Source organism: Acipenser ruthenus, chromosome 8 (genome assembly GCF_902713425.1).
Source record: "Acipenser ruthenus chromosome 8, fAciRut3.2 maternal haplotype, whole genome shotgun sequence".
Taxonomy (NCBI): domain Eukaryota; kingdom Metazoa; phylum Chordata; class Actinopteri; order Acipenseriformes; family Acipenseridae; genus Acipenser; species Acipenser ruthenus.
In genome coordinates, this window is record NC_081196.1 from 59,748,943 (window position 1) to 59,775,781 (window position 26,839).

The 26,839-nt window shown below is 38.8% G+C and overlaps 1 protein-coding gene, 1 long non-coding RNA gene and 1 other non-coding gene across 4 annotated transcripts; 1 reads left to right on the forward strand and 2 right to left on the reverse strand.

Moving 5' to 3' along the window:
• Positions 1-5,661: 5,661 nt before the first annotated feature.
• On the reverse strand, positions 5,662-5,733 carry trnae-uuc (transfer RNA glutamic acid (anticodon UUC)). The gene has a single exon. It is a non-coding gene; the product is annotated as a tRNA-Glu (tRNA).
• Positions 5,734-5,942: 209 nt separating this feature from the next.
• On the forward strand, positions 5,943-23,888 carry LOC117406794 (WW domain-binding protein 4-like). 2 transcript variants are annotated; one of them, XM_059029380.1, is made up of 11 exons: positions 5,943-5,964; positions 10,060-10,158; positions 10,989-11,061; positions 11,284-11,346; positions 17,347-17,470; positions 18,362-18,505; positions 18,899-18,957; positions 20,988-21,063; positions 21,580-21,896; positions 22,773-22,957; positions 23,136-23,888. In XM_059029380.1, coding segments are annotated over exons 2-11 (1,242 nt in total). In that variant the 5' UTR covers positions 5,943-5,964; positions 10,060-10,156; the 3' UTR covers positions 23,335-23,888. The 2 variants fall into 2 exon arrangements, with proteins under 2 accessions (XP_058885363.1, XP_033867003.1); XM_034011112.3 differs by having other exon boundaries at positions 5,943-5,960; positions 10,054-10,158.
• Positions 23,889-24,664: 776 nt separating this feature from the next.
• Positions 24,665-26,090, reverse strand: LOC131737876 (uncharacterized). The gene is made up of 3 exons (XR_009329454.1): positions 25,998-26,090; positions 25,446-25,561; positions 24,665-24,763 (listed from the first exon to the last, which is right to left on the reverse strand). It is a non-coding gene; the product is annotated as an uncharacterized LOC131737876 (long non-coding RNA).
• Between the last annotated feature and the right edge of the window lie 749 nt (positions 26,091-26,839).

The window sequence follows — 26,839 nt, forward strand, 5'->3', positions numbered from 1 at the left end:
AACATTAGCTTTTGGCCCCACCTTGTATGGAGAGGAAAGGGGAGGCAATTCTACACCAAACAACATGGACTACAGGCACGGTATAGCCCAGGGGACAATAATGAAGTAAACAAGGAGCTAATCCTGTGCTGCAGAGGTTAACACACATTTACACTCTCCACCCCACACGCTGCCTGAGAGTCCAGGCTGCTGTAGGAGAGAGAAAACAAAGTAAAAATGCAAGCGTTTTCAAGAGAATGTAGTACAGTACATCTAAACCTATAGAGAACAATCCATTTAGTTTATAAAGTAACAGGAATCCTTGAACAACTGTGCCTGTGGGCCTACTGATAACAGAAGTGCATGGTTTCCATTCATTTATATCCCCCTTGGGGGACATAGTGGAGCATCTAGAGAACTGCTTGTCCAATTATGACTAAGTATACCAAGAACTATATACAGACGTGCTCAAATTTGTTGGTACCCCTCCACAAAAAACGAAGAATGCACAATTTTCTCTGAAATAACTTGAAACTGACAAAAGTAATTGGCATCCACCATTGTTTATTCCATATTTAACAGAAATCAGACTTTGCTTTTGATTTTTTATTCAACATAATATTGTAAATAATAAAACAAATGAAAATGCCATGGACAAAAATGATGGGACCCCTAACCTAATATTTTGTTGCACAACCTTTAGAGGCAATCACTGCAATCAAACGTTTTCTGTAGCTCTCAATGAGACTTCTGCACCTGTTAACAGGTAGTTTGGCCCACTCTTCCTGAGCAAACTGCTCCAGCTGTCTCAGGTTTGATGGGTGCCTTCTCCAGACTGCAAGTTTCAGCTCTTTCCATAGATGTTCGATAGGATTCAGATCAGGACTCATAGAAGGCCACTTCAGAATAGTCCAATGTTTTGTTCTTATCCATTCTTGGGTGCTTTTAGCTGTGTGTTTTGGCTCATTATTCTGTTGGAGGACCCATGACCTGCGACTGAGACAGAGCTTTCTGACACTGGGTAGTACGTTTCGCTCCAGAATGCCTTGATAGTCTTGAGATTTCATTGTGCCCTGCACAGATTCAAGGCACCCTGTGCCAGGCGCAGCAAAGCAGCCCCAAAACATAACCAAGCCTCCTCCATGTTTCACTGTAGGTATGGTGTTCTTTTCTTTGAAAGCTTCATTTTTTCGTCTGTGAACATAGAGCTGATGTGACTTGCCAAAAAGCTTCAGTTTTGACTCATCTGTCCAAAGGACATTCTCCCAGAAGGATTGTGGCTTGTCAATATGCATTTTAGCAAATTCAGGTCTGGCTTTTTTTATGTTTTTCTGTCAAAAGTGGAGTCCTCCTGGGTCTTCTTCCATGGAGCCCACTTTCGCTCAAAAAGCGACGGATGGTGCGATCAGAAATTGACGTACCTTCACCTTGGAGTTCAGCTTGTATCTCTTTGGCAGTTATCCTTGGTTCTTTTTCTACCATTCGCACTATCCTTCTGTTCAATCTGGGGTCGATTTTCCTCTTGCGGCCGCGCCCAGGGAGGTTGGCTACAGTTCCATGGACCTTAAACTTCTTAATAATATTTGCAACTGTTGTCACAGGAACATCAAGCTGCTTGGAGATGGTCTTGTAGCCTTTACCTTTACCATGCTTGTCTATTATTTTCTTTCTGATCTCCTCTCTCCTTTGCTTTCTCTGGTCCATGTTCAGTGTGGTGCACACAATGATACCAAACAGCACAGCGACTACTTTTCTCCATTTAAATAGGCTGAATGACTGATTACAAGATTGGAGACATGTGTGATACTAATTAAAGAAACTAATTAGTTTGAAATATCACTATAATCCAATTATTTATTTTCTTTTCTAAGGGGTACCAACAAATGTGTCCAGGCCATTTTAGAATATCTTTGTAGAATAAGCAATAATTCATCTCTTTTCACAGCTTCTTTGCTTTATTCTATGACATACCAAAGGCATGCAAGTATACATGATAAAATAGCTTTTAATTGCATCACTTTTCAGGAGGAATTAAGCATTATTTCAATGAGCTGTAAGGGTACCAACAAATTTGAGCACGTCTGTATATATACACTACCGGTCAAAAGTTTTAGAACACCCCCATTTTTCCAGTTTTTATTGAAATTTAAGCAGTTCAAGTCCAGTGAATAACCTGAAATGGTACCAAAAAAAAGTTTAGGTTACCAAAAACTGAAAAATAATGTACATTTCAGGGAACAAGTAATGGGTTAACAACTTACAGCTGTTCTGCAGCAATGGAAGTAAATTAAGCCTTGAAAGTTTATGCTAACAATTCCTACAGGTGTCCCAACTTTTGTTGATTACTTACAAACCCTCTGTCTGTATAAAAGCAGTGTTGGAACAGACTGTGTTACTACACCCTCTTAAGCATTATTTGGACAGTATTGTACTGCAGGAAGTAGTATATTGCTCTCATAATGGCGAGAAAAAGGCAATTAACAAAGGAAGACAGACAGACCATTATAACCCTTAAAAGTGTAGATCTTTCCTTTAGAGAAATTGCAAAGAAAGCCAAGGTGTCAGTGAGTACAGTTTCCTACACCATCAAAAGGCACTTGGAAACTGGAGGAAACTCTGACAGGAAAAGGTCTGGCAGACCCAAAGCCACAACAGAATCAGAAGACAAGTTTCTGAGAGTCAAAAGCTTGCGTGATAGGTGGCTCACAGGACAACAGCTTCAAGCACAGCTTAACACTTGTCGAAGTAAGCAAGTATCAGTTTCAACTGTGAAGAGAAGACTTCGAGCTGCAGGTTTGACAGGTCGAGTGGCAGTAAGAAAGCCATTGCTAAGATGGCAAAATAAGAAAAAGAGGCTTGCCTGGGCCATGAAGCACCGCCAGTGGACTACTGAAGACTGGAAGAAGGTCTTATGGACCGATGAATCAAAATTTGAAATCTTCGGTTCATCACGCAGGGTTTTTGTACGCCGTCGAGTAGGCGAAAGGATGGTTCCTCGGTGTGTGACACCAACTGTCAAACATGGAGGAGAAAGCATGATGGTCTGGGGCTCTTTTGCTGGATCCAGAGTCGGCGACTTGCACAGAGTGAGTGGCACCCTGAACCAAAACTGCTACCACAGCATTTTGCAGCGCCATGCAATACCCTCTGGTATACGCCTAGTTGGTCAGGGGTTCATCCTACAGCAAGATAATGACCCAAAACATACCTCCAGGCTACGTCAGAACTACCTTAGAAGAAAAGAACAAGACGGTAGGCTTCAAATCATGGAATGGCCAGCACAGTCTCCAGACTTAAACCCCATCGAGCTGGTTTGGGATGAACTGGACAGAAGGGTGAAAGCAAAGCAACCTACAAGTGCAACACATTTGTGGGAACTTCTGCAACAGTGTTGGGAAGAACTTTCCGAACAATATTTGATTTCCATTGTAGAAAGAATGCCACGAGTGTGTTCGGCTGTTATATCTGCAAAAGGTGGCTACTTTGATGAGTCAAAAATTTAGATTAAATTTTGTTAAACAAAACGATTCCATGATTTCTTTTTTATCTCCAATTGTTTATTTGTTCTATGCTTTAATTTCAGAGTACATTGAGACATTAAACTGCGTAAATTTCAATAAAAACTGGAAAAATGGAGGTGTTCTAAAACTTTTGACCGGTAGTGTATATATATATATATATATATATATATATATATATATATATATATATATATATATATATATATATATAATGTATGTCATTTTAGAGTTCTGCGTGTAATGTATCTTCTCGAGAACTGCTTGTACGACTTGCTAAGGATATTCTCCAGAACAAGTTCTTGACTATCATAATCTAGGGTTATATGGAGGCTGTCTATCTGTCAGCCTAAGTCTCCATGTCTGGCTCACGTTTGTAAAACGTGTGAATGGTGGATTGATCACGTCAATCAAACGGTGAAAGATTGATGCCTAAACTGGCCTGTAAGATTTCTCTGTGTTGTTCAGTCTGGAATCCAGTAAGTCAAATAAACAAACTGAAGAGTTTTATTTCAGATCATGGTTTGGTTTGCGCAAATCCTGATGGCTACAACATTTTGCAGACCCACAGGAGATATTTTTGTCAAAATTTATTTTATTTTGAACAGTTATTTTCAGAACTAATCATTAGTTATTGATTGCTGTATACTGTCCCAGGCTATGCTCCACGATCCACAGTAATAATAATATTATAAAATATGTAGGTGCCCTAAAGGGAGTGACAGTAATCGCTTAAAACATTTTAGCACATGTGTAGGATGATATAGTCATTCAAAATTATATTTTGAATTTAGTTTTTGTCTACATTTAAAAATATATATAGTTTACATATTGACCCTACGATGTTCTGTTTTAAATATTTATTATTATTATTTATTTATACAAATGTTGACGCAGCCATGACAGAAACATACTAACACCTATATTTTCTTTCTCCATAGATAGTTAACATATTAGCAATGCAAGACACATGCAACTTGTCTAATTACCATGTTAGGAAATTTTACTTTTTTAGGGCTGTAAAGTGGCACAGAAATTGTAATTTTTCATTTTTTTCCCCATTTAATCTGCAATATCTCAATCAGTTAAGTAGATATGCACAAACAAATTATATCATTGAAAAGTTCAGATTGTGCTGAAAAAAACAATATGTATTTTCTGTTCAGTTGATCTCTGTGAAATTTCAAATGTGCTTAAATGATAATGCACTGAGGGGGCGCAATTATTTTTTTTTTTTTAAGATAACTGGATAAGATGGTTAAGATAAGATAGCATTCAGAACTGGGCAGACACATGGCAAATTACATTTAATAGAGAAAAGTGTAAGGTACTGCACGCAGACAATAAAAATGTGCATTATAAATATCATGGGAGATACTGAAATTGAAGAAGGAATCTATGAAAAAGACCTAGGAGTTTATGTTGACTCAGAAATGTCTTCATCTAGACAATGTGGGGAAGCTATAAAAAAGGCCAACAAGATGCTCGGATGTATTGTGAAAAGTGTTGAATTTAAATCAAGGGAAGTAATGTTAAAACTTTACAATGCATTAGTAAGACCTCACCTAGAATATTGTGTTCAGTTCTGGTCACCTTGTTACAAAAAGGATATTGCTGCTCTAGAAAGAGTGCAGTGCAGAGCGACCAGAATTATCCCGGGTTTAAAAGGCATGTCGTATGCAGACAGGCTAAAATAATTGAATCTATTCAGTCTTTAACAAAGAAGACTACGCAGTGATCTGATTCAAGCATTCAAAATTCTAAAAGGTATTGGCAATGACCCAGGGGACTTTTTCGACCTGAAAAAAGAAACAAGGACCAGGGGTCACAAATGGAGATTAGATAAAGGGGCATTCAGAACAGAAAATAGGAGGCACTTTTTTACACAGAGAATTGTGAGGGTCTGGAATCAACTCTCCAGTAATGTTGTTGAAGCTGACACCCTGGGATCCTTCAAGAAGCTGCTTGATGAGATTCTGGGATCAATAAGCTACTAACAATCAAATGAGCAAGATGGGCTGAATGGCCTCCTCTCGTTTGTAAACTTTCTTATGTTCTTAAATGTACATTTATTATTATTATTATTATTATTATTATTATTATTATTCATAATAATAAATACACTTTAATTATTATGATACAAAGCAAACAAAAAGAAAGTCACTTCCCATACCGGGAGTCGAACCCGGGCCGCCTGGGTGAAAACCAGGAATCCTAACCGCTAGACCATATGGGAGTCTATGATCAAAAAACGTACAAATGTACGTGTATGCATGTTAGTCTCATTTTTAAGTTAACAATTGTAATTAATTTAAAGAAACTACATTAAATAGACTCAATATATAACGATAATTAACTACAACCCGCATAACAGGTTAATTGTAATTTGCTGGAGACGGGAAAGCCGTCTACTGTACTATTTTGTCCCTTGGTATGTTCCGTACTACGGATACAGCGTGATGGAGGAGTGTGAGGTATGACACAGGCCCGGTTTTTGGGATGGAACCGCATAACAGTCTCGCGTTTTGATTGGTCCATGTCTGTCACATGAATACGTCGTCACACGAGTGGAAAAGCGTGAGGGATTTTTAACATTGTGATCCGATAGAGAGAGTGATCTGCTTTCCACAACCTTACCATTAAAATATAATGTGGTATTACACTGTACTGATATAACAAACTATGAGGAATTACTTTATATGAATTATCATGTTATGCACGAATGTAAGAATTGGCTTTCTGTGGTGGTGTACTTTTTTCTTTCAAGTAGCATATATCTATAATCGTTTTTGCGATATATTTTAATATAAAACATATACGCTATTGCAGTTTTGTTACAGGATACATTAGTTTATCTCTAATGTAATCACAGTTTTACATATAGACTGCCCCTGTTTTCATTTACGTCCCAAATTCTGGGCCGCTTTGCTTTTCAGATAATGTCCCAAATTCTGGGCCGCTTTGGTTTTTAGATAACGTCCCAAATTCTGGGCCGCGTTGGTTTTTAGATAACGTCCCAAATTCTGGGCAGCCTTGGTTTTTAGATAACATCCCAAATTCTGGGCCGCTTTGCATTTCCGAATTCAGCCCAGTTTTGGGGAATCAGTGACAGCCGAGTTTCTAAGTCATGCATGCAGTTTACCATAAACTGGATCGTGAATTCATTTGAGAGTAACCCTTGGTACATTAATCAAAGTTCATGTATTTTTTACTCTCCCCAGAAATCTTTTTTTTTTTTTTTTTTTTAATGAAAAAAACAGAAATGTAAATGTTAAAAAACGTATTTCTTATTACATGAAGAAACTACATTGCACTGAAATATATACATGAAAATTAATTTAAGCAGTCGTTTACCTTTATTAAATGCTAATATTAAAACACATTTTTGGGAAGGAACATGGTATTCCGAAAAAAGGACATCTCGTTTTCTTATGTAACGTCCATCAATATATTGTAGTGTTTCAGGTTCTTTTTGGACAGAAATGAGACTGCAACTGTGAGTAGATGAAGGCCGTTTATTTTGACAATAATTAAATAATCACAAAATAAAATCATAAAGTGAGGGAAAGGAGACTGGGAGTCGAAAGTGAAAATAAATGATTGTAGTAATTTTTCTTTTACCCTACCCTTCCCAGTCTTTTCCCCGCCCCGCTTGTGCGCAAAACCTGAACTCCAATTCCCCTCCACACACGTGTACCACCATGCAACCGTGGCACGCACACACCACCATGCAACCCCTGCACGCATACACCCACCATGCAACCCCTGCACGCACACACCACCATGCAACCCCTGCACGCACACACCACCATAGCAATTCTTTGCAAAATATATTTTCGGGTATTCAGCCCCATTCATGTCTATGGCAGTGTTATAAAACACATTTTCAGGCATATCTCTCGAACCCGAGCACGTAGAACCACCATTCAAAGTGATATAGACTCAGGGGAGCACCCCAAACCACCCCCTAAAAAGGTGTGGTGGTTCACCCAAAAACTCATGTCATGACGAAAAAATTCACTTTGCCAAGCCGTCTTGGCATTTGAACCATGAAAATGGTGACTCCTTGTGCGGGGCCCCATGGGGCCCCAACGCAAAAAAAAAATCAAGTTCCTAACCCCCACAGAACCCGAGATACACCCTGTCAAAAATGTCCAAAAACTACCCTTTTCGGGGTCATATCTCCATGACCCCGGGGCCTAGAAACCGGGTTGAACTTCCTAGGGTCATGTCTGGGGGCCCTCTTTCACAGGGAGCCACCCGTTTTCAAATGCTACATTTTCAACAAATTTTCACATTTTCAGCATGATGGCATGTCAAGGTTGCATTTCCAATAGCTTTTGAGCTCTAGGTTGGCAAAAAAAGTCTAAACTGGTGTCCTTTCTAGCTGGGGACACGTCACTTGGAGGGATCGACAGGGGCCCCGAGGTGGACCTCCATACCGATTTTCAAGTCTTGGGGACCCCCGGAACCCGAGATACAGCACCCTGAAAAATGTCTATGGGAAATCCCATTATAAAACCCCTTTGGGGCAACGCCCACCATCTGGCGGTGGGGTGGCGTTTGAACCCGTGGCTGATGTCTTTCTTTAGCTAAGACTCTTGTGCACGCAAAGAATGTCCTTCTGAGTTTGTTGGCCCAGGGGTCGTGGAGATACGGGTACGATAAGAGACCACCCCCTTCCCTATGGCAAATCCCATTATAAAAACACCATCGGGGTAAGGCTCAGCTAATGGCGGTCGTGGGTCTTACGAACTCGAAGGAACCCATTTTCTTTAGCTAAGATTGTTGTGCATCTAAAAAGAGTACAGAAGCACCAATTTAAGTCCATTCCAAGTGTTTTGTGATCACAGTATCAGCCTGAGTGTATCAGAGCACAGTTTTGCACCAAAAGAGAGGGGAGGCGAGAAAAAGCACTATATACTCTATTCTTTAAGATATCACTTTGCAGTGCAAATTTGAGGAACGCAACCACTTAGCAACTTGCAAATTGGTACTGCAATTTAAAGGCCTGTAGTATCAGACTGGTAGTGCCTAACTGATTCAAGTGTTTTTGGAATGATTCTTGCAAAGACTGATTTATAAGAATAAAGAGAGATTGACAAACAGCATTTTGCTTTATATACAGAAACGGGCTACAAGAGGGTGTCAAACAAGCTGTGAATGTCCCAGGAGGCTACAGAGTACCTCTGAGTATGAATCCAGATGCTCGCAGTACCTGTTCTTAGATGTCCGAAACCACTGTATCGCTGTATAACTGTATACCCTATAAATATCACTTTTTATTGTGTATTTGAAGAACACAACCAATTACAAACTTCATTTGAATTGCTGTGCTATCAGAATATCAGTGTATAACTTTGCTGGGTATTGCAGTGTATGCTGGGTATCAAAAGGCCTTCAAACTTTTACAAAAGGCCGTCAAATTATTCTCCATTTTATTGTAACTGAGGTACCGTTCAGTTGAGCGAAAATTGTAAAGGGGTACTCGAGCTGAAACCTCCAGATAGAAGGGGTACAGTTTCAAAAAAAGGTTGAAAACCCCTGACCTACAGTATAAATGATCAGGAATAGATAAGGGAAATGCTGACTAATACAATACAATAGGATTTATTTGAAGTTGTTGAAGGGCACTGGTCTCTTAAACCCAGAAGTTCTGATAAACCCCTATGCCTCACTATATATTGATGGACATTACATAAGCAAATGAGATGACCTTTTTTTTTTGTATACCATGTTCCTAAATGTTTTCTGAGGAGAGTAAAAAATACATTAACTTTGATTCATGTACTCTTAAATGAATTAACGGTCCAGTTTATGGTAAACTGTGCATGCATGACTTAGTAACTCGGCTGTCAGCTAAGCAGAATATCTCAAAAACTGGCCTGAATTCGAAAATGCAGAATTCGGAACGTTATCTGAAAACCAGAGCAGCCCAGAAATTGGGATGTTATCAAAGCGGCCCAGAATTTGGGACGTTATCTAAAAACCAAAGCGGCCCAGAATTTGGGACGTTATCTAAAAACCAAAGCGGCCCAGAATTTGGGATGTTATCTGCAAATCAAATCGGCCCAGAATTTGGGACATTATCTGAAAAGTAAAGCGGCCCAGAATTTGGGACGTAAATGAAAACAGGGGCAGTCTATATGTAAAACTGTGATTACATTAGAGATAAACTAATGTATCCTGTAACAAAACTGCAATAGCGTATATGTTTTATATTAAAATATATCGCAAAAACGATTATAGATATATGCTACTTGAAAGAAAAAAGTACACCACCACAGAAAGCCAATTCTTACATTCGTGCATAACATGATAATTTATATAAAGTAATTCCTCATAGTTTGTAATATCAGTACAGTGTAATACCACATTATATTTTAATGGTAAGGTTGTGGAAAGCAAATCGCTCTCTCTATCTGATCACAATGTTAAAAATGCCTGCACGCTTTTCCACTCGTGTGACGACGTATTCATGTGACAGACATGGACCAATCAAAACGCGAGACTGTTATGCGGTTCCATCCCAAAAACCGGGCCTGTGTCATACCTCAGGAGTGTGGTTGAACTGTGAAAGAAATTTTACTAGTTAGTGTTTATAAACGGCTTGAAAACTTTGGAAATCCCGTGAATCTGCATAAACCTCCCTGGTGAAAATGTAAGTACATTGGACCGTTAGGGTCGCCTAATCTCTGGTTTTTCTAGTAAGCTTGGTTCGCTTTGGGTTGGTTAACTAAGTCAGTCTTATGAGCAGTAGTCTAGTAGTAATACTGTATGTTGTTATCTTGCATTTACAAATGCACATTTGACAATGTTTACTTATATGTAGTGTCATTGTTTCAACTGAATATCACCCAAACGTGAATACGCTAAATGTAACTACAGTTGCATCGCATACATTGTGATTGATCTGTTGACCATACGCAAAATCAATGGATTGAACATTTCGGACTGCGGTTTCATAACTAGTATCAATATGACCAGCTGGAGAATGTGATTCAAGGACATGTGGAAGCCCTTTCAGATAGGATAATGACTGAATTAAGTTTTATAAACTGTTTATAGCTGGATAGTTCTATCATCATTAAACCTCATGCTGTACTTTTCTGTCGTATTGCTCCTTGCGCAAATACTTTCTGAGCTAATTTACCTGTAGCACTACCCTAGAACGAAAATCACAGGAACCGGCATTGAAGAGAGAAATAGCATGCAGTGTATTGGAGAAGCGATTACTTGCACGTTCAGTCAAAATGTGTACTTTTTATTATTATTATTATTATTATTATTATTATTATTATTATTATTATTATTATTATTTTTTGTTGTTTTTAGTGTCAAAGTTAAATATGTCTCAATATTCATGTAACGTTTTATACGTAACCTGATGCCAACTTAATGAAAACAATACATTGTTGGGTAATGCTACAGTTGTCCTGGTTGTCTGTACTTTTATGATTAAACCGACACCTCATTACTGCTGTTTTACAGGACAGACTACTGGAAATCACAGCCAAAGAAATTCTGCCAATACTGCAAGTGCTGGATAGCAGACAACAAGCCTGTAAGAATGTCCATGGTATTAACTGACCCTTGTAGACAATGCAAAGTGAAGTATGCAGTGTCAGTGAAATCAGGATGTGGATTGTCTTCGTTTTTTTTTTTTCTTCTTAAGGGTACCATTACCAGACCAGTATGCAGAACATGTTATATGTGGCTCTTCACGTTGCTTTGTTTGTACAGTTTATAAATATATTCATGTTTTATATTGTTGTTGTTTTTAAAGAGTATTGAATTTCACGAACGAGGCAAGAACCACAAGGAGAATGTTCACGCCAAGATCAGTGAGGTATGTTTAATCTTTGTTCTTTCAAGTCCTTTCTTTTATTTCTGGTGTAAACGGGGACCAGGGTGATCTGTTTGTTCTGGTATTCTGTCTACGTTATGCAGTGAATTCGACTATAGTGAGAAGATCTGCAACTTGTTTTTTTGTACTAGTCAGCACTGGTAGAATCTGGGACACTTCCAATGTGTCTGCTAACCTAAGGAGCAGGTTCAATTGTACAGATAGTTGTCATAATTCAAATACATGGGTTAGCTTATCACTGAACCTCTCTTGCCCTACAAGATATTTCAAAGCTAGGGTGTAACCATGGTATTCAAGACTGACAAGTGCCAAATCTTAATGTGTAGAACTCATAACCCTATCGTTCAGTATGCCAAAGGGAATAACTACACCCAGACAATCTCATAACCCTATCGTTCAATATGCCAAAGGGAATAACTACACACAATCTCATAACCGCATCGTTCAATATGCCAAAGGGAATAACTACACACAATCTCATAACCCTATCGTTCAATATGCCAAAGGGAATAACTACACACACACAATCTCATAACCCTATCGTTCAATATGCCAAAGGGAATAACTACACACACACAATCTCATAACCCTATCGTTCAATATGCCAAAGGGAATAACTACACCCACACAATCTCATAACCCTATCGTTCAATATGCCAAAGGGAATAACTACACACAATCTCATAACCCTATCGTTCAATATGCCAAAGGGAATAACTACACACAATCTCATAACCCTATCGTTCAATATGCCAAAGGGAATAACTACACACAATCTCATAACCCTATCGTTCAATATGCCAAAGGGAATAACTACACACAATCTCATAACCCTATCGTTCAATATGCCAAAGGGAATAACTACACCCACACAATCTCATAACCCTATCGTTCAATATGCCAAAGGGAATAACTACACACACACAATCTCATAACCCTATCGTTCAATATGCCAAAGGGAATAACTACACACACACAATCTCATAACCCTATCGTTCAATATGCCAAAGGGAATAACTACACACAATCTCATAACCCTATCGTTCAATATGCCAAAGGGAATAACTACACACAATCTCATAACCCTATCGTTCAATATGCCAAAGGGAATAACTTCACACACACAATCTCATAACCCTATCGTTCTATATGCCAAAGGGAATAACTACACCCACACAATCTCATAACCCTATCGTTCAATATGCCAAAGGGAATAACTACACACAATCTCATAACCCTATCGTTCAATATGCCAAAGGGAATAACTACACCCACACAATCTCATAACCCTATCGTTCAGTATGCCAAAGGGAATAACTACACACAATCTCATAACCCTATCGTTCAATATGCCAAAGGGAATAACTACACACAATCTCATAACCCTATCGTTCAATATGCCAAAGGGAATAACTACACACAATCTCATAACCCTATCGTTCAATATGCCAAAGGGAATAACTACACACACACAATCTCATAACCGCATCGTTCAATATGCCAAAGGGAATAACTACACCCACACAATCTCATAACCCTATCGTTCAGTATGCCAAAGGGAATAACTACACACAATCTCATAACCCTATCGTTCAATATGCCAAAGGGAATAACTACACACAATCTCATAACCCTATCGTTCAATATGCCAAAGGGAATAACTACACACAATCTCATAACCCTATCGTTCAATATGCCAAAGGGAATAACTACACACAATCTCATAACCCTATCGTTCAATATGCCAAAGGGAATAACTACACCCACACAATCTCATAACCCTATCGTTCAATATGCCAAAGGGAATAACTACACACAATCTCATAACCCTATCGTTCAGTATGCCAAAGGGAATAACTACACCCACACAATCTCATAACCCTATCGTTCAATATGCCAAAGGGAATAACTACACACAATCTCATAACCCTATCGTTCAATATGCCAAAGGGAATAACTACACACAATCTCATAACCCTATCGTTCAATATGCCAAAGGGAATAACTACACCCACACAATCTCATAACCCTATCGTTCAATATGCCAAAGGGAATAACTACACACACACAATCTCATAACCCTATCATTCAATATGCCAAAGGGAATAACTACACACAATCTCATAACCCTATCGTTCAATATGCCAAAGGGAATAACTACACCCACACAATCTCATAACCCTATCGTTCTATATGCCAAAGGGAATAACTGCACACAATCTCATAACCCTATCGTTCAATATGCCAAAGGGAATAACTACACCCACACAATCTCATAACCCTATCGTTCTATATGCCAAAGGGAATAACTGCACACAATCTCATAACCCTATCGTTCAATATGCCAAAGGGAATAACTACACACAATCTCATCTCATAACCCTATCGTTCAATATGCCAAAGGGAATAACTTCACCCACACAATCTCATAACCCTATCGTTCTATATGCCAAAGGGAATAACTGCACACAATCTCATAACCCTATCGTTCAATATGCCAAAGGGAATAACTACACACAATCTCATCTCATAACCCTATCGTTCAATATGCCAAAGGGAATAACTTCACCCACACAATCTCATAACCCTATCGTTCAATATGCCAAAGGGAATAACTACACACAATCTCATAACCCTATCATTCAATATGCCAAAGGGAATAACTACACCCACACAATCTCATAACCCTATCGTTCAATATGCCAAAGGGAATAACTACACCCACACAATCTCATAACCCTATCGTTCAATATGCCAAAGGGAATAACTTCACACAATCTCATAACCCTATCGTTCAATATGCCAAAGGGAATAACTACACACAATCTCATAACCCTATCATTCAATATGCCAAAGGGAATAACTACACCCACACAATCTCATAACCCTATCGTTCAATATGCCAAAGGGAATAACTACACACAATCTCATAACCCTATCGTTCAATATGCCAAAGGGAATAACTACACACAATCTCATAACCCTATCATTCAATATGCCAAAGGGAATAACTACACCCACACAATCTCATAACCCTATCGTTCAATATGCCAAAGGGAATAACTACACACAATCTCATAACCCTATCGTTCAATATGCCAAAGGGAATAACTACACACAATCTCATAACCCTATCGTTCAGTATGCCAAAGGGAATAACTACACACAATCTCATAACCCTATCGTTCAATATGCCAAAGGGAATAACTACACACAATCTCATAACCGCATCGTTCAATATGCCAAAGGGAATAACTACACACAATCTCATAACCCTATCGTTCAATATGCCAAAGGGAATAACTACACACACACAATCTCATAACCCTATCGTTCAATATGCCAAAGGGAATAACTACACACACACAATCTCATAACCCTATCGTTCAATATGCCAAAGGGAATAACTACACACAATCTCATCTCATAACCCTATCGTTCAATATGCCAAAGGGAATAACTACACACAATCTCATAACCCTATCGTTCAATATGCCAAAGGGAATAACTACACACACACAATCTCATAACCCTATCGTTCAATATGCCAAAGGGAATAACTACACACAATCTCATAACCCTATCGTTCAATATGCCAAAGGGAATAACTACACACACACACAATCTCATAACCGCATCGTTCAATATGCCAAAGGGAATAACTACACACAATCTCATAACCCTATCGTTCAATATGCCAAAGGGAATAACTACACACAATCTCATAACCCTATCGTTCAATATGCCAAAGGGAATAACTACACCCACACAATCTCATAACCCTATCGTTCAATATGCCAAAGGGAATAACTACACACACACAATCTCATAACCCTATCGTTCAATATGCCAAAGGGAATAACTACACCCACACAATCTCATAACCCTATCGTTCAATATGCCAAAGGGAATAACTACACACACACAATCTCATAAACCTATCGTTCAATATGCCAAAGGGAATAACTACACCCACACAATCTCATAACCCTATCGTTCAATATGCCAAAGGGAATAACTACACACAATCTCATAACCGCATCGTTCAATATGCCAAAGGGAATAACTACACACAATCTCATAACCCTATTGTTCAATATGCCAAAGGGAATAACTACACACACACAATCTCATAACCCTATCGTTCAATATGCCAAAGGGAATAACTACACACAATCTCATCTCATAACCCTATCATTCAATATGCCAAAGGGAATAACTACACACACACAATCACATAACCCTATCGTTCAATATGCCAAAGGGAATAACTACACACACACAATCTCATAACCACATCGTTCAATATGCCAAAGGGAATAACTACACCCACACAATCTCATAACCCTATCGTTCAATATGCCAAAGGGAATAACTACACACAATCTCATAACCCTATCGTTCAATATGCCAAAGGGAATAACTACACACAATCTCATAACCACATCGTTCAATATGCCAAAGGGAATAACTACACACACACAATCTCATAACCCTATCGTTCAATATGCCAAAGGGAATAACTACACACAATCTCATAACCCTATCGTTCAATATGCCAAAGGGAATAACTACACACACACAATCTCATAACCCTATCGTTCAATATGCCAAAGGGAATAACTACACCCACACAATCTCATAACCCTATCGTTCAATATGCCAAAGGGAATAACTACACCCACACAATCTCATAACCCTATCGTTCAATATGCCAAAGGGAATAACTACACACAATCTCATAACCCTATCGTTCAATATGCCAAAGGGAATAACTTCACACAATCTCATAACCCTATCGTTCAATATGCCAAAGGGAATAACTACACACACACAATCTCATAACCCTATCGTTCAATATGCCAAAGGGAATAACTACACCCACACAATCTCATAACCCTATCGTTCAATATGCCAAAGGGAATAACTACACACAATCTCATCTCATAACCGCATCGTTCAAGATTCCAGTTTTAAACATACTTTGCATTAAACGTTTTGAAACTTTGCATAGAGAATATAAAATTCCAAACACTTATTAATGCAGGCCATGTCCTATTTATTCAGGGTGCTGGTACCTGTTGTTGGCTGAGCTTTCGATGGCACTGGGAAATAGATTTGATTTTAATGAAACAATACCCAGCCATTAAGTGCTGTTCTACATGCTGTCTCATAAAAGTTTACCACAGTTTTTGCAGTTTTCCCATGATTCTGCTATGCATTTACCATGGTTTGCTATGTTTTTTTAAAATATGATTTACCATACCTCTCTGTTCTTTACAATGCTTGCCTATGCTTTACCATGCTTTCACTGTGCTTTATTACACTTTGCTACACTTTCACTGTGGGAAACTTTTCTAAGGGGTGGATTCAGGTCATTGTGATCTACGTTTCATGGAACTGAGTGACACCTGTAATATAAATTCTGTTTATATAACTAAAACTTTACCTCATCCAGAACAACAAAGCCATCATCGATTGGAATGTAACGCATCCACAATTTCAACAAACAAAAATAATTTGGTCAAACATTTATGCTACTGCATCGATATTTATGAAAAACATCCATATATATAATTTAAATAACAAAAAAGCCAAATCTAAATGATGGAAAGGAAACATTGTAATTCAAACACATTAAACATGGCTCAGTGTGTAATTAATGTACAGAAGTATTGCTGTGGCAGTCAGTTTGGCTCAGTATGCCTGGTAACTCTCAGTTTATTATTATTATTTTTTTTTTACCTTATGTAAAAACTGGCCTTACTGTAGATGGCACTGTTGTACAAAAGGACCACTTTATTTACCCTATATCCAGAATTAAAAGTTATCACACTTGATTTTTGTTATGGGGTCTTGTACTTCAGAAGAGATAAGGTGACGAGTTTGTAAATACGCCCGTTTGTATAAATAAGCAGGCACTCGCTCTCACACACACACACACACACTTCATGCACATGACATTCTCACCTGTGTGTGCAGATTAAGAAGAAGAGCATTGACAAAGCTAAGCAGGAGGAGCGCATGTCAAAAGAGTTTGCAGCGATGGAGGAGGCAGCTCTGAAAGCTTATCAGGAAGATCTTAAGAGATTAGGCGTTGATTCAGGTAAATGCACTCGGATTACAATGTCTTATTATTAAATTAAAGGACACGGGTAGTTGTGAAAAACTTTACCTTGTATTGAAATTATATTGTGATGGGTTGATTTCACTTAAAAAAAAAAAAAAAAAAACTCTGATAATACAGATGGCTCAAATTGTGTATTTACAGCATGAAGAACACTTATTTAAAACATTTAGTATCATTGATCCTTTTTGTGAAGTTTCTTGTGTTGTTTTTTTTTAACCTTTTAAAATACGTTGGATGTTACTACCCTTGTAATTGTAAGTGATTTTGCAAACGTATGCAACTACCATGATACTGAAGTCTATTCAATAGATATTAACAGCAGGATACTGTCACATTTTAAAACATTATTTAATATCCAGCCCTGTCTGGTTATTTACATCAAAATAGAATACAAAAATATACTCAAGAAACTACTTTTGGTCCTTGTGGTAAACACACTTTAATGATCTGAATGTAGATGAACCACTGTTCAGATCTGTTGAATTTACCCCGTTATCTTTTACATCTACGTATAAAAACAGTTTATTCAACCAGTAAGTAATAGTACCTAAAGGTGTTACAGAACACCCCCCCCAGTGTTAACAAGAAACACATTCCTTTACCTGGTCCTGTTTTTCAAGACTTTTTAATTTTAATTTTTTAGTTTTAAATGTATTCTAAAGGCTGGCTGGTTGGTTTGCTCTTTCTTGCAGTCGTCACAATGTAACACAAAGAACTCAATGTATAAAAAACGGTTGTATCTTCAGAAACAGGACCATTCACCCAATTTATAAATATTTCCATGGGAATTTCAGCTGTTCGTCATCCACTTTACCCTAGCACTTTCTGTTGTGGATGAATTTCTTTTCATTGTAAATTCTATTTTAGCTTCATCCACGCCAGCATCCACAGCAATTCCAAGACAAAAGGCAAGAAAGAAAGTTTCAGCAGCAGTTAGTGAGGGAGCAGGCGTCTGGGTGGAGGGAGTCACTGATGATGGCCACACGTACTACTACAACACAGCAACTGGAGGTAGGCTGCCCTGTTTAACTAGATGTGGATTCAATATTGATTATGCCCAGTGGACTTACAATTCTATGACTGGATTTGCATTTACTTGATCCTATTTTTGAGAAAAAACACTGGTATGTTTCTACAACTCTAGAACCAAACAACAACTGTCATATAATTGAAGATCTTAAGCAGAATTTTTTTGTTTGTCATTTGGTGACATTAATATGGAATGTTCTCCATTTAGAAAACAGGATTTAAAATGAAGAGTGCAGAAATCACTTTGAAAAATATGCTTTATAGTGATTGCAAAGTCTTTTTACAAAGTAGAACGCGATCAAAACGCATTGCTGCTGCTGCATTAGCCGACGTGTCAAACTGTAATATAGAACTTATTGTTTCTCTCAATTGTAGAATCACGGTGGGACAAGCCTGATGGGTTTCAGGAAAGATCTTCTAGAGAAACTGAAGAGGTGACCCAATGATTCCCTGCTGTACAGCACCTTGCATGTGTATGAAGCAGAGAGGTGACCCAATGATTCCCTGCTGTACAGCACCTTGCATGTGTATGAAGCAGAGGGGTGACCCGATGATTCCCTGCTGTACAGCACCTTGCATGTGTATGAAGCAGAGAGGTGACCCAATGATTCCCTGCTGTACAGCACCTTGCATGCGTATGAAGCAGAGAGGTGACCCAATGATTCCCTGCTGTACAGCACCTTGCATGTGTATGAAGCAGAGAGGTGACCCAATGATTCCCTGCTGTACAGCACCTTGCATGCGTATGAAGCAGAGAGGTGACCCAATGATTCCCTGCTGTACAGCACCTTGCATGTGTATGAAGCAGAGAGGTGACCCAATGATTCCCTGCTGTACAGCACCTTGCATGTGTATGAAGCAGAGAGGTGACCCAATGATTCCCTGCTGTACAGCACCTTGCATGTGTATGAAGCAGAGAGGTGACCCAATGATTCCCTGCTGTACAGCACCTTGCATGTGTATGAAGCAGAGGGGTGACCCAATGATTCCCTGCTGTACAGCACCTTGCATGTGTATGAAGCAGAGAGGTGACCCAATGATTCCCTGCTGTACAGCACCTTGCATGTGTATGAAGCAGAGAGGTGACCCAATGATTCCCTGCTGTACAGCACCTTGCATGTGTATGAAGCAGAGAGGTGACCCAATGATTCCCTGCTGTACAGCACCTTGCATGTGTATGAAGCAGAGAGGTGACCCAATGATTCCCTGCTGTACAGCACCTTGCATGTGTATGAAGCAGAGAGGTAACCCAATGATTCCCTGCTGTACAGCACCTTGCATGTGTATGAAGCAGAGAGGTGACCCAATGATTCCCTGCTGTACAGCACCTTGCATGTGTATGAAGCAGAGAGGTAACCCAATGATTCCCTGCTGTACAGCACCTTGCATGTGTATGATGAAGCAGAGGGTTTTTTGCATTTTTTTTATCCAGGGTGAATGTTCATGTTTTTGTTGTTAGTGCAGGAGAACGGGAAATAGGAAACTGTACAAGCAAAAGGTACAGTTCAGAACCTCAGACAGCGAGTCAAAGGTACAGTTCAGAACCTCAGACAGTGAGTCAAAGGTACAGTTCAGAACCTCAGACAGTGAGTCAAAGGTACAGTTCAGAACCTCAGTCAGTGAGTCAAAGGTACAGTTCAGAACCTCAGACAGTGAGTCAAAGGTACAGTTCAGAACCTCAGACAGTGAGTCAAAGGTACAGTTCAGAACCTCAGTCAGTGAGTCAAAGGTACAGTTCAGAACCTCAGTCAGTGAGTCAAAGGTACAGTTCAGAACCTCAGTCAGTGAGTCAAAGGTACAGTTCAGAACCTCAGACAGCGAGTCAAAGGTACAGTTCAGAACCTTAGACAGTGAGTCAAAGGTACAGTTCAGAACCTCAGACAGTGAGTCAAAGGTACAGTTCAGAACCTCAGACAGTGAGTCAAAGGTACAGTTCAGAACCTCAGACAGTGAGTCAAAGGTACAGTTCAGAACCTCAGACAGTGAGTCATAACGCAGATAGCACCACTGTGTGATATACAGCTGTGGCCAAAAGTTTTGCATTACATAGAATTTTATGATTGAGACATAATTAAAAACATCATATAATCAAGGAAACTACAAAATGATATCACAAAAGTCTACCGGAAGCCATAATATTACAGTATTTCATGTTAGATTTCGAAATGTTATGGAGTATATGGAAAACTACAAAGCGGTTTGTAATTCAATATGTTAATATAACATTATTCAGCAGGTTTCATTTGACTTTAATGAAGCAAAATGAGTTCATTCTATAGGTTGATGCAAAACCTGTGGCCATAGCTGTAGATACAGTAGGTATGGCGTAGAAAGAGTGATTATTTGTAAATTCTTTAAAAAATAAGCAATGTGAAAAATATATTGCCCGGTTTTATTAATGATCTAAATCACTCTTTTGGTGGTTAATAAATATCCATTAATGAAGATGATATTCTCTCTTTAGAAATCAGCAAGCAGCCCCTGGGTTGAAGCTTTCACTGCAGAGGGTTACACCTACTATTACAACACAGTAACAGGAGGTAGGTACCAGACAGCTGAACCGGGTTCAGGAAGGAAATAATAAATCACTTTGGGAATTCGATGTATGAACCCAAAGCTCTTTGGTGTAATTACAACAGCAGGTTGTTGTTTATCTGTACATGGCTGTTAATATTTCATGTAGGAACTTTGCAGTCCTGCCACATTTGAACATTCTGTATTTCAAAACATCTGGAGTTCGATCTGATCGCTGGTAACAATCAAAATCCAAGAATGTTAGTTTTATTGCCAATTCCTTAATCAATGTAACCACACCTCCATCATGAAGTGAAGTGTTCAGGTACAAATATCAACTAATAAACAAAACACTAGCCAGGTAGTAATCGGTATGGAGGCTGGGATTAAATGAGACACTCTTACATAGCCTGTTTGTGTCCTATTAGTTTAACAGACTTAATCTAAACATTCCAGAAGTATTGTGATTCACAGTTTGACAAGTTATTAGATTCTCTCGTCATTTAAATGCAGAAGTATTCTAATCCCTTTGTTTTTCACAGTCTCGAAATGGGAGAATCCTGAGGACTCTGTCACTCCGCCTGGTGTAGCCCAGGATGAAGGCAGTGGGGACAGTGCAGAGAGTGTGGAGCCTCCCTCCCTGGAGCCAGACTCTGAATCAGCAGAGCACAGCACTGATGAGGGGGGCGGGGCAGAGCCTGCAGCTCAGAAGACTGAGGAGGGGGTTGGGGCAGAGCCTGCAGCTCAGAACACTGAGGAGGGGGGCGGGGCAGAGCCTGCAGCTCAGAACACTGAGGAGGGGGGCGGGGCAGAGCCTGCAGCGCTGGGAGAAGCGCAGAAGCACAAGATCAGCTTCAGAGTAAGCAGCTTCATGGTTCAGTGTCGAAGTAGAATTTCTGTTTGGAAATGCAGACACTGAAAGGCAGTATTGACCTGACAATACAAAAGTATTACATTGCTGACCTATTTTTGATGAATATGCCAAACCTGTATGTACAGCTATGGCAAAAAAAGTTTTGCATCACCTACAATTTTAGGATTGAGACATTTAAAAAACCAAAAAAAAACTATATGAACTTAATCTTATTTAACATCATGTAATCAAAGAAACTACAAAATGATATTGCAGAAGTCTACCAAAAGCCATAATAGTAGTACAGTATTTCACATTAGATTCTGAAATATGAAATTTTCAGAATCTAATGTGAAATACTGTACTACTATTTTTTCGTTAAGTCTATGGGAAACTACAAAGCGGTGTGCAATTCAATATGTTAACATAACATTCAGAAGTCTTCGTTCGACTTCATGAAGCACAGTGTTAATTCTGTAGGGTGCGGCAAAACGTTTGCCCATTGCTGTAGTTCCTGATGAGGATGTTATAGAAGTTATTCTTTACAATGAATATTCAGTTTTATTTTTCATTTTAAGGTTTTGTGTTCCTCATGCGAGAGCAGTTCTCTTCACGTGTTGCTCGTTGTGAACGTGGTGAGGAGGATTCATGTGGGTTGCCACAGATTCATGACACATTATACAATCAGCTGGGTAGTTTTCAGGCTAAAACAAATATTATTACCAAAGATGTCACTGCTGGCTGCGCTCTTAATACAATAATGCTAGGTCCGATTGTATTGCTTCTCATATAATGAATGTATTGCTTATCACATCATTTGTGACACAGTCCTGTGAGTGATTGTGTAATACGCAATCTGTGCATACCTTCTATTCATTTTAGTGGAAAAGTCCGGCTGAAGAGAAAAGCAATCTCTCTGAGGAGAACAGCAAATCGGAGGACGAGGAGGAACCCAAGGAAGAGACCTCCTCCCCTGACGCAGAGGAGGAGAGCAAGGCCAAGAGAAAGCAGAAGAGCAATCCATACGGAGTCTGGGAACAAATCCAGGAGGAGGAGGAAGACCCATAGTGAGTTAACTGACTGCGATGGCATATCCTGCAGTGTACCGACCAGCATGCCAGTGTGAGGTCTGCTAATGTGTGTGTAGCGGGGCTTGGTGACTGGTTACAGCGCAGTGATACAGTATCCTCTTTAGGCAGTACAGCAGTCATTTCCCTTAACAGCCTTTCTCTCTGTTCCCCACAGTAAGCAAGTGGACATGCAGCTGCCTCAAGTGGAATCCTATCCAACAGGGCCCGACATTCCTCAGGAGCCCAAAGTGAAGTTTAAAGAGAGAACCATCACCTCCCTGGGAGACGAGACCGGGGAAGCAGTGGTCTTCAAAAAGAGAAAGCTCGAAAACGGCAAATCTAGAAACCTCAGGCAGCGACGAACGGATGAGTAGTCTCCTTTCATCAAACCAGAGACTTGAGCAGGAAGGTCGCCAACAGTTTTAACTGCATTGAGAGAAGCTTTCTGTTTTAAGAAAAAAAAAAGGGGTGCATGTCAGCTTGAGCAGTAAACAGCTGGTCTGCTGTATGAGTTCCTTCCATTTCCATGGGATCTGTAAATATAAATGGGTATTTGCTTAATTAGATGGTTTTATGATGCGATGCTTGAAGGCTTCAACCGAAGAATCTTATTTTTATTTAGTTTTGAAAAGAAAATATCCACAGGTTTAGTCTTTTTTTTTTTTCTTGTTGATATGCTTCACTTGCTTACTTGACACAATCAAGTGAAACTACCCACTATATAAATGTTCACTGTCTGGAAGAAAAAAATAAATCTTTCTCTACTGGACATTCTCTTCAGTATTTTTCGATCGTTTTTTTCAGATTTTAGGATTGTGTGATGTTTATGGAGTCAAAATGTAAATGTTATATGCATCTGTGAAATAATTTGATACAGGCACCAAATGTATGAATTCACAGCTGCAAAATTATTAAAAAATCTGTTCTATGTTTTTGTTTAAGTGCATTTTTATATTAAGAGGATCTGTACACTGAAGATATGTTTGAACACAGCCTTCCATTCTTCTGTTCTGTCACAATACTGCACAAGTCCTGCAGTGTCCACCTTGACCTTCTCATGAGAAGTTAGTACAAGGTCATATTTTGACAAATTAATCTATAAAAGCATATACTGTAGGTTGCAAAATATGAGAAAATAATATTTGATTTATTAGGATTTCAAAAGCCCCAGCAAAACTCAAAAAAAAAATATTTAACTACCAAAAATAACCATAAAAATTACATTGAAACAACAAAAGGAAGGAAAGCCATCCCCATTTCTTTGATTTAACCCACTTGTATCTGCTTTGCTGTGTGGCCACAAAATACTAAAAGTGCTGATGTGTTATATCCTTTCCATTCTATGATGACGCCTCAACATTGCTATAATTAGCAAGATAATAAAGGTTTGGGCATTGTTCACTTTTAAATATGTTTTTAACCCTCCCCTCAGACTGAAGGTTTTCTAGAATGAAGTCGGCTCTCGGAACACAAGAGAACGACCGTACTGCTTTTGTATAGTGTAAATAATGTAGGTGGATGGATAAATAAATAAGAAACATGTTGAAAACAAGAATGATCCAGCATATATGCAGTCTGTTAAGACAGCTTCAGATTACTGTTTAGAAATTAGAAAAATAAGTAATTTATACACAAAACATAAAAAAGAGAAACAAGATGCCATCATTTGACAGTAAACTATTTTTTTATTGGAACTTCTTGGTATGACAATTAAAACATTACACAGAGCTCAGTGGTAGGAAGTTGTAGTTTCTTAAGTGTCCACAGCAGCTAAGGTGTTAGTTCATGCATCCCTCTTCTTGTCTGGAAAGTACCACGAAAAATGCAATGTCAAGGTATTATCTGGACCTGGACATTGTTGCACAGTGATTATATGTATATGTACTGTCCACAGATAACAGCCAGCTAAAATGGTTCATATGACTAGTCTGATTCTGCCTAAAGGATAGACACAATTCATTAACCAGCAGCACAGCTTGACACTAGGTTCTCCTGAGCCAGATCATTACATCAGATAAAATCTTAAAAGAGTGCTACAGAACACCACTTTAAAATATGACATTTAAAAGGATGTACTGTCTGAATCTCTGACTCACCTTGTCCATGTTTGGTCTTGGGTCTACTCTGGATCTCTGCTACTCTATCAGTATATCTGGCATGGTCGGAGTGAAGCAAATTAGTCACCTATTAATCAATAAAGCGGGGCGGGTGAAGTGAGGATTAGGAGAGAATTACTATCTTACTGTGAAAGAAATGCAACCTTTTTCAGGGAAGGACAATTTTATCAAATGGGGTTGTGCAGGTCTATCCAGCCTGTTAAGTCTTTTGAAATGACACATTTATAAGAGTTTTAACCACTACTGACCTTTACTGCATTTGAACCAGAAAAATAAGAGGCTTTATATGTCAAAGCCATCGAAGCCCTTGGAGCAAAACTAGGGTCTGTGATACAATAGCTGAGTATTCTCAATAGTCAGTTACTTACGTAAAATATACCTCCAGCAAAGGACAAACCAACGAATGAGATATAGAATAGATTGCTCCATGCAGGGCTGCTGGAGTCAGCTTTGGAGGAGAGAGTCCGGGGGTTTAAAAGCAAAGCTGAAAGGTAAAGATAAATGTCACATAGAGCTAGTTCAACACATTGTAGTTAACAGGAGCATGCGTTCCACAATATACGTATGGTGCTTTGTCCCCAGTAGTCTCAAACTCACTAACAAAATGTATTAGCAGGGGACCTATGCGTGTTTGTTTTCAGTCAATGCACACAAATACAGTTCATAATATATATATATATATATATATATATATATATATATATATATATATTAGTTAAATGATGTAATTGATATTAAATGACAAATATGACCTACATGCATAGAATTGTTAGCCTCTAGATAGACCATATCATTACAAATATTTACCCTATACAGCTATCCACACATTTACAATGATCTACTGAATATTTCCACGTTAAAGATATTTTAAAACACATTTTAAAGAAGACTCCACTGTCTATTCTAGTCTAGTCTCTTACAGGGTTTTTTTTACTTGCATCCTTCCAGAAGTTGAGTAAAATCTCAGCAAATGTCATTTTCCTTGAAGCTATCATATGCCTATATTAATTTTCAGCCAATCCAAAAAAAAAAGCCAGGCTTTAGTAAGGTGCAGCACTATATAGCTATGATCTTGTAATAGATAAATCAAACCTGTCAGTATCAGCAATTATTTCTATTCCTGGCAACAGTTGCTATGGAAACATTTCCCAGGAACTGTTGTAGTCAGGTTTCCACTTCAGCTTTAAGGAAACCAGTAGATTTTAAATTCTAAAAAAAGATTCTAAAAAGAAGTATTACAAAAAATACACAGAACTACTGAACAGCACAGGCTCATTTTTTCATTCAATAATCTTGTGAACTGTCCAGACAGCTGCTTGTTGTAAACAGCATTGATTGGCATTTTAATGAAGTTCCCAAGCGTGATACTCCTGGTACACAAGCAATGTGAAACTGGGGTTTATGTTCGTGTCATTTAGAGCTACAGACTTCTTCTGTTATGTGTTATGTGGTCTGTGTACTGCATTTAAATGTAAATGCAGCTGTTTGGCACTTTCTGGCTGTGGTGGTTACACTCAGATTATACAACTTATATAAAAAAGGTTTTTTCCTGGCATCTGCAGTATTGTGATGCTGACAGCGTAACCTCATTTGCATACTCTTTGTCTGGTTTGTTAAATACTACCGGCGCTTGTAAGCACCAAAGCCCATTGTTGGCTTGGTAAAAGAAAGCCTTAGCTGTAATGTGAAAGAGGTTACACCTAAACTGACTCGGGCCCATAGTCATACAGATAGAGAGGTGGAGTGCTCTTACACACAGCAC